At 35.1% G+C, this 8,960-nt stretch overlaps 1 protein-coding gene and 1 long non-coding RNA gene across 6 annotated transcripts; one reads left to right on the forward strand and one right to left on the reverse strand.

Annotated features, from left to right (window-relative positions):
- On the reverse strand, positions 1,312 to 3,109 carry LOC104710571. Of its 3 annotated transcripts, none has more exons than XR_755037.2 (4): positions 2,774 to 3,109; positions 2,401 to 2,491; positions 1,898 to 2,312; positions 1,312 to 1,687 (listed from the first exon to the last, which is right to left on the reverse strand). It is a non-coding gene; the product is annotated as an uncharacterized LOC104710571 (long non-coding RNA). The 3 variants fall into 3 exon arrangements; XR_755036.2 differs by having other exon boundaries at positions 1,898 to 2,150; positions 2,774 to 3,098; XR_755035.2 differs by having other exon boundaries at positions 1,898 to 2,491.
- LOC104710572 lies at positions 5,200 to 8,599 on the forward strand. Of its 3 annotated transcripts, XM_019229713.1 has the most exons (3): positions 5,200 to 6,451; positions 6,537 to 7,901; positions 7,989 to 8,599. In XM_019229713.1, the coding sequence occupies exons 1-3, from the start codon at positions 6,358 to 6,360 to the stop codon at positions 8,531 to 8,533; spliced, it is 2,004 nt and encodes a 667-aa protein (XP_019085258.1). In that variant the 5' UTR covers positions 5,200 to 6,357; the 3' UTR covers positions 8,534 to 8,599. The 3 variants fall into 3 exon arrangements, with proteins under 3 accessions (XP_019085258.1, XP_010425495.1, XP_019085259.1); XM_010427193.2 differs by having other exon boundaries at positions 6,537 to 8,599; XM_019229714.1 differs by lacking the exon at positions 5,200 to 6,451 and having other exon boundaries at positions 7,066 to 7,133; positions 7,217 to 8,599.

Below are 8,960 nucleotides of genomic sequence, written 5' to 3' on the forward strand. Positions count from 1 at the left end.
CTAATGGTGGATAGTTTCGAGTCTGTCTCATTACGTCGTCCACACTGTGTTTAGAACATAGTGTGTATAACAATAATTTTGTTCATTTATTCCGATACTGTAACTAGCCATATCATGGCTTCAAGAACATCTTTGTACTGAATTTCTTCATTCAATATTCTATTTCGACGAATTTGTTTTTTTTTTTGTCTCTAATTTTTGTCATTTTACATAAATATTCTATTCCTAGTTTCAAATATTATGATAAGAAATAATTATATTTTTATTTTAAGTTGTGGATTGATACCAATGAAATTAAATCTTTTTTTTTATCTTCAGGGTAAATTATTTTCTGTTAATTAATTAATTAAAAAAGGAAGAAAACTTGTCAGTTGAGAATTATAGAAAAGCAAAGATAACAAATTAAAGAATTCCAAGTAAACAAACTACGTAACATGGCAGACAAGGACATCAATCGATGCTGTTTAAATTAAACAAAGACTAACGACGTGAATAAAAAAGAAGACTACTAGATTTGTTAACGTTAACATTAATGTAAAGTTACACTAACATAATTAGAGTATATCGAGGAACAGTATCGCTATATTATTGATCCAGTATAACTTCCTACAACTTCGATCAAACATATTTTGCATTCTCTCCTCCACCTCTGCTAACCGCAACCAGCGACCGCCGTGTCGATTAAAATAGACCCAAGATATGTGTATCTAATTTGTTTAGACTAATTTTCTATGAAAAAAATATTGTTTTGTAAAATTGAAAACTTAATATTAATTAAATTTATTATAAACTTAATATTTAATGCTAAAGGTAGTGGTTCCTATTGTTTTAGAAATTTTATTATACAAGAAAACAGGCAAATAGCGACTGCACTATTAGTCATTATTTAGTCGCTAAACAGTGTTTTACGACTAAATAACGACTAAAACCAGTAGTCGTAAATTGAAAGTCGCTAAAATAAATATTCATAAAATTAGTCGCCAAATAGCGACTACATTACGACTATTTTGCGTAGTCGTAAATTTAGTCGTAATGTAGTCACTAAATTTAGCGACTACGCTACGACTATTTTACGATTACGCAAAATAGTCGTAATGTAGTCGCCAAATTTAGTGACTAATTGACTACTAATTTACAATTATTTATTTAAACAATATTGTATTTATACAGCATTATATATATACTATTTAATAATTATATTTGTTAATTATTTTTAAATATATATGTTATTGGATAACGGTTTGTTTTTGGAATGAATTGATATTAAAAATAAAAATACTATATTTATTATTATGAAACCATGATATAAAAAACTATATTACAAAATAAAACTAAAAACATAATTAAAAATAAGAATACATCATACTACTAAAAAAAGAAAGTAAATATTGAAGGTATCTTGATGGAAATGCAGAAACATCAAGGGTTGGCTGAGCTTGAAGCGAGGGAAAAGGATGTTGCTTTGCTTTCCCCATAAGAGAAGTCTTTTGCTTTTGAGATGAATGTTAAAGATTTTGACCTGAAGCAAACTGCAGAGACCGAGACAAGGAGAAAGGAAGCTGAGCTGATGGAAGCATCTCTCAAGGAACTTAAGGCGAGGGAGAATGAGCTCAGGTTGCTTAATGACACCATCAGAGATAAATCAGCTGAACCGGAGAAGAAAGAAATTTGCTTACATGTACCTAAACTGGATTTAACAAACAGAAACAAGGGAGAATGAGCTCAGGCTGCTTACATATACCTTGAAGTGAGGGAGAATGAGCTAAGTTGCTCACATATACCTCCTAAACTGGATTTAACAAACCCAAACAACTTTGGTTAACAACTTTGAGTCTATATGGTCATATGAATTCTCTTATGAACTAGATTCCCATGGACTTAGCTCAAGCAAATATACCTTAGCCTTGGAGTGCCCAACATGAGAAGGACGGAATAGAAATTGCCTATTCAGGTTACTGACTTCAATAGTGTCCATGTGAATCTGTAACACAAGGGAATCCTAACTGTTAGATGCGAAAATTGATCTCTGTAGCTTCTTAACAGGTTGATACAACGAAGGATGCTGCATTGGTTTAAACATGAGAGCCCTTGAGCATGGTGACCATGAGCATCCTTGCAACGAACAGACAAAGAACATGACCTTGCATGTCCTACAACAAGATTCAGATTTTAGTTTGGACCCAAATTAATGCAGCACAAATCTATGATCCTACTCACCTATCACAGAACACAAATCAATCAATAGGGCTATAAACCTAACTATATATCTGATGAATAGAAAAATGGAGAAGAATAAGAAGAAGAATTTTCACCTGCGCAAGCAAGTAATCAAATTTAACTCATTTGAACCCTAAAATATATCTGAAAATTGGAAGGTAAGGAAAAAATAACAGAGAGCACCTTTCCGGTGGCGCAACCAAAGCCGCCAAAATAGGAGCGGTCAACATTGCATTGACGAGCTTCGCTCTCGGTGTCATCAAGGGTTTCTGATCTGTAAACAAAGCGAAAAGGAGTTCAATTATTCACATTCTTGTAACCTATACCTGATACTAGCAAGTGATGAACACAGAAAACGATAAGTCATACAAATCAAAGCTTGAGATAGCCTCACAATCTCAATTTGCTCAACCTCGTGAAAATTCTTGAATCTAAATACAATTGTAACTGAAATTTCAAGTGTCTATATCGAAATTGAGACTCTAATAGCAATGTGAAATTCCTAGGAATCTAGAGCTAATTTCTAAAAGGGAAATGAAAGCAAAGAGATAATTACGATAGGAAAATCGAGAGGGTTACGACGAGTGAGCTTCTCTTCTCTTCCTTAGTTTACATCACGGTCAGCATCGTATTGACGAGCTTCGCTCTCGGATCTGAGATCCGCAAAAATGCTCTGGTACCAGATCAAAAAACTTGAGAGGATGAAAACAACGACAAGATGAAGATCGAATAGAATGAAGCAACGGGAGGAGGATAGAAAGGAGAAAGGAGAGAAAGTTAATCGGCTAAAGAGACCAAGGAGAAAGAAGAGAACAAGAGAAGGGGAGAAAGTTAATCCCTCGGTGAAGGAGACGAAAGAGAAAGAAGAGTAGGAAAAAACCTTGTCCATTGGATTAAATTAATCAACGGTTGATAGTGTAATCTATGTGTTTACATATCATCCAATAAAAAGCTTTCATTATTTAAAGAGTAATTTATTGGATCAAACTTTATATTTAAAAATATTTTGCAATTCTGGGTTCATAATTTAGGAAATGAGATTTGAAATTTATGATTTGGGAATTGAGGTTTTGAAATTTAGAAGAATATTAGATTTGATTTAGATTTAAAAATAATTTGGTTTAGGTTTTGAAATGACTAAGTTTAATAAATTTTGTAAATATATAGTTTTTGGAAAGTTTGATTTAAATGTAAATACTAAATAGTTTTACATATTGGTTTTATGGATATTCAATGGTTATATTTTGGCCTTTTGGGTGAATGATTTATGATTTAATTTCTATATATGAATTATAAAGGTTTTAAATTAAGGTTAAGGGTTTTGGAGCTAAATTTTTGGGTTTGGGGTTAAGTTTTGATAAAAATATAGGATTTGAAAAACTATATTTTTTTGGGGTTAAGTTTGGGAAAATTAGTTTTTCTTTATATAGCTATTAAAGTTTTGCTTTATGATATATATATATATATATATATATAATGGTTATAGTTTGGTTTTATGTATATATGTATATATATATATATAATGGCTATGGTTTGGTTTTATGGTTTATGAATTTAATTTATAAGATTAAGAATTTAAACTTCAAGATTTAGATTTGATGATCTAGGTTTTGAAGTTTGGTTAAAGGTTTGGGGGTATAGGGTATAGGGTTAAGATTTAAGATTTGGGGTTAAGTTTTGGAAAATTAGATTTTCTTTTAAGCATTAAATCTTGGTTTTATGTATATATAAGAATGGTTATGTTTTAGTTTTATTGTTTACAAAATAATTTCTAAGATTAAGAATTGAATGTTCAAGATTTAAGCTTTAAGTTTATGATTTAAGTTTTGGAGTTTGGTTAAGGGTTTGGAGTAAAATTTTAAAATTTTGATTTTCTTAAATAGCGACTGATATACGATTTATTGGCGACCTTTACCATGAGTCGCATCTTAGTCGTTAATTTAGCGACTATTTAACAACTACATGTTCCGTTATGCAATATAGTCATAAATTAGTCGTTAAATTACGACTAAATTAACGACTACTGTAAGTAGTCGCAAAATAGCAACTATTATATGACTAAATTTTTGTAGTCGTAAAATTGTCACCAAATAGTCGCTAAAAATGGCGACTATATATGTAGTCGCCATTTGTAGTTGGTAAAACCATGTTTTCTTGTAGTGTTAGGATGATAAATCTTGTTTCCAAAAATTGAAATTTAATATTAATAAATTAAGTGAAAAATAAATTAATAATTAATGCTAATGGCATGCTTGTAAATAGGTTCCAACTCCATGATTTATTTGCTAAATGTCTCCAAAAATGTATATATAGATTATATAGTCTATGAAAAAAATTGTCTACTTCTGTTTTATTATATAGGGGATATACACATAATTTTTTTTTAGAGTTTATTTCTAATATTATTACTATATCAGAAAGTTATGTGTTCTCTATAAAACATGAGAATTGTTATTTTCTTATAATTCATTCTATAAACAAATTAGTTATAACGATTAAGTTTAATTAAATTTTTTTTTTTTGAAATTATCTAGAAAAGTTTCTCTATAGATAAATTAAAACTTCTATAAATTGATAGATTTTTAACTTTTCACGGTCCCAATATTATAAATTTATAGAGTTTTTATTGTATAATCATCCAATCAATGTGAGTCTTTGTGATTATGGATCTGGATTTAATTTAAATATGAAATCAACTCTTTAATATTTTATTTAGTTTAAATTAATTAAAAATGGAAGATAACTTGCCTGTTGAGAGTTAGAAGAGCAAAGATAAGATGAATATAAAACAGTCGAAGTAAAGTAACATGGGAGACAAACCCTGTGTCGTTAGTAGTGGTCAAACAAAACAAACTACTTACCCACTAGTTGCATTGTTTTTTGGTTTAATAGTTGTTTTGTTGTATGGACGTTACATGTATATAAAATAACAAGTAGCACCAATGATTGAAGTTAAAAGTTTAGATCATCAGCGATATTTGATCCTTTATTACACATTTACACTCAACGATATTGCGACGACCAAAATATCAATTTAACACCTTTTTTTTTTTTTTTTTTCGGTACCAATTTTTGATTCATTACCAATTTTTTATTTTTTAGAGAATACAAGGACAACAAAGAGAAGCAGAAGAATAAAATCTAAAGCATACAACATTACAAAAGAACACCGCAAAACTAGATAAGACAAAGGATGGTGCAATCGTTGGAGGAGGAGGAATCTCAATTCAATCGGTTTTGCCGTGAGTTTTCTGCACCCGAGAGACAGCCCTCAAATACTCTGACGATGCAGGCCTACAGCTTTTCCGAACGCAAAGATCATCTTTCACTTGCACGGACAAGCCAAATTGGAAGAATTCACACCAACAAGAGCCCCCTACTCAGAGAAACACACTTCCAAATTGTAAATCACTGGCAGTAAAGAAACTCTGAACTGCAAAAGTAGAACCTTGATCGAGGGAGAACCAGCTTCGTTACAGCCTATGCGCTGATAACTTTAAACCTACATCAGACCCGCCACAACGATTAGACAGCCGCAGCTTCGCTGGAAAAGATCTAAGCCATCGCCATTGGTCTCAGAACGAAGAAAACGTCCGAGTTACATCGGACCCGCCACAACGGTGACATCGCAGCTTCGCCGGAAAACAAGGCACCGCCAGCCGCACCACCAGCCGACGTGGTTAACCGCTGGACCACCGGAACACTCTTGCGTTGAGCGAAGGGAGAAACAACACCTGGACAGAGAAACGAAGACCACCACTAGAAAAGCACTGCCTAGGAACAGGAACAAAAATCGAAGTCGGAGAAGAGGCGAATGCAAATTCACCAACGCCGGCAGATCTCTGAACTCCACCAGCTACGATCAGAGGAGATCCATCTCCGAGCAAAAAACAGAGAGGATCTAACTGCCACGAACCAAACCGAGCAACACACCCGACACAAGCTTGACCATCGGGAAGAGCCTTCACTCAGACGTAATCGCAGTCTTCAAACAATCAGAGGAATGAGGAAAGCCGCCGCCGGTTTGACCTCAGATCTAGCCTCCGACCCGAAGAAAATAGTTCAGATCCACCGCAAGTACTAAGGGAAAATTGCTGGAGATGATAAGAGCCAAACAAAGCAGACAACGGGAGCCCTCTCATGGCACCGGCTAGGAGCACCGGTGACCGGAGAGGCAAACGAGAATCAGATCTAGGGTTCCTGCAAGTCTCCTTCGACTTGAGAGAAAAAAGAGGTGCGCGTGTATTTCACTGTGTTCCTGTTTTCACCTTTGATAACTGCAAGCACCATGGAGATAAAAGGACACGATCATCTTTTAGGTAATTACGGAGGTCACTTGAAATGTGATGCTTGTGACGATCAGTCGTATAGCAGTGGCATCCACTGCTCTGACTGCGAGTTTACTGTTCACGACAAATGTGTCTTTGTGTTCAGTACACCGGAGACATTTGACAACCGTTCTCATGCTGGACATTGCCTTAAGCTTCTCACAACAGGAGCTCCTGATCACACCGATCCCAAATGTCACATATGCGGTAAAAACACTAAGCGTCTCCTTTATCATTGTTCCATATGTAAACTCAGTTTGGACATTGATTGCATGGTTGATGACATGTGTGCCCGAGCACATCTGAACCTACCGTGGCACCCTCATCCTATACTCATGCTTGACTTTAATTGTAAGATGCTATGCAAAGTTTGTGGTCATGCAGATGGATATGGCTACTTTTGCCCCAGTTGTAAGTTGATGGTTCATGATAAATGCGTCTCCGTGTTTGACTCGCCAGAGATCACTCATCCTTTTCATGCTAGACACTCTCTTAAGCTTCTCACAGAAGGAGCGCCGGACTACACAGATGCAGAATGTCATGTGTGTGGAAGAGATACTGAAAACTTTCTTTATCATTGTGATATTTGTAAGTTCAACTTGGATATGGTTTGTGTTGTTGAGTACCACCAGCGACATACAGTCACACCGGTTGTTCTTTCGAATCTGAAGGTTCATGCGCATACACTCACACTCATCCCAAGATTGATCTACTTCGTTTGTGATGTTTGTGGGACGGAAGGAGACCGTTCTCCTTATGTTTCTCTTGAATCTGATCTCATGTTCTTCCATCAAGATTGTGCTTCTTCTCCACGTGTTATTCACGTCAATCGACACGAGCACCGAGTTTCTTACACGTATCCTCTTGGTCCTGGAGAGTGGAACTGTGAAATTTGTTTGGAAGAGATTGATTGGTCATATGGGGCTTATACATGTTCCCTTTGTCCTAATTATGCTCTTCATTCAAGATGTGCAACAAGGAACGACGTGTGGGATAGGGAAGAGCTCGATGGAGTACGTGAAGAAGTTGAAGATTCTGAGCCATTCAAGATGAATAATGACAACACAATCACTCATTTCACTCATGAACACAACATGAGTCTCAACAGAGACGGTATTGCTTTGGTGGAAAGCATATTGTGCGAAGCATGTGTTTGTCCCATCTCTTCTAACACATTCTACAGCTGTTTAGATTGCAGTTTCATTCTCCACGAAACGTGCGCCAATTTTCCAAAGACGAAGCGGCATTTTCTTAGCCCAAGACCTCTCACTCTTCATCTCAATAGAGATAACACCGAAACAACATGCATGGCTTGTCTCCAGCTTTGTTGCAAAGGATTCATGTATACTGATGGTGGTGAGAGCTTTGATTTACTGTGCTGTTCTATTACAGTGCCTTTTATCCATGGGAGTCATCCCCATCCTTTACTATACCTGGACGTAGGTGAATATGATGATGACATGAAGACATGCCATAATTGTAGCAACATGATAAGAGAGTTTGCTCTAGGTTGTATCAAATGCGATTACTTTTTGGATTTTCGTTGCGCCACTCTACCATCAAAGGTAGGACTTCCCAAGTATGATGATCATCCACTCACTCTTTGTTATGGTGAAAAAGCAAGCGGCAAGTATTGGTGTGATATTTGCGAAAGAGAAACAAATCCAGAGACTTGGTTCTACACTTGTAACGGTTGCGTAGTCACTTTGCATATTTTCTGTGTACTTGGGAATGTCAGGTACGCCAAACCAGGAGGAAAGATCGAAAAAAACATTGCATTGGTGTTTAACAAGAGATCCACAAGACCAATTTGCAACAACTGTCATTGTCGTTGCGTGGCTCCATTCTTTATTATTAAGGAGAGCGTATTGTTTTGTTCTTACTATTGCTTGCTACGTACTCAATTGAGAGCATCCTACATTAGTCAGATTGTAAGATGTCCTCCATGGGTAGATAGATTTGGTGAAGAGACAGATCCTGTAAGCTGAAAGCTGGAAGGGTCTTGCTAATTTGGCAAAATAAGTGGATTAAAACACTTTGACTTTGTTTCTTAATTACTCTCTTGTTTTTAGCTCTCTCCGGAGCATAAGCAACATAAGCCAAAGATGAACAAGCCCAAATATATATGAGTCATTGTGAATTTTTCTCCTTGAGTTTTTATTTATTTTTATTTTTAATTTAAATTTTACCTAAAATGTTATTAAAATGATTAGTTTTGTGCCCAAAATATTATCTTTTTATTTGAGTTTGATGATTAATTGTTTTCTTTCTTGTTATATATCATTGAAATTCTGTTTTTTTTTTTTTAATGAGTTTATAACATTACAAAAATGATAACAAAAATTTTATTCTTGAATAGGGCCTTTGCAAACGTGGACAGACACCGACTCTGCTCTTTTTTAAGCTTTGCCTTCG

Source organism: Camelina sativa, chromosome 9 (genome assembly GCF_000633955.1).
Source record: "Camelina sativa cultivar DH55 chromosome 9, Cs, whole genome shotgun sequence".
Taxonomy (NCBI): domain Eukaryota; kingdom Viridiplantae; phylum Streptophyta; class Magnoliopsida; order Brassicales; family Brassicaceae; genus Camelina; species Camelina sativa.

Bases quoted from the DNA above. Each gene is read 5' to 3' on its own strand.
- LOC104710572 (XM_010427193.2), top strand. From the start codon at position 6,358: ATGGCACCGGCTAGGAGCACCGGTGACCGGAGAGGCAAACGAGAATCA. The intron at 6,452-6,536 runs GTGCGCGTGTAT...ATCATCTTTTAG, and splicing joins CGACTTGAGAGAAAAAAGAG to GTAATTACGGAGGTCACTTG.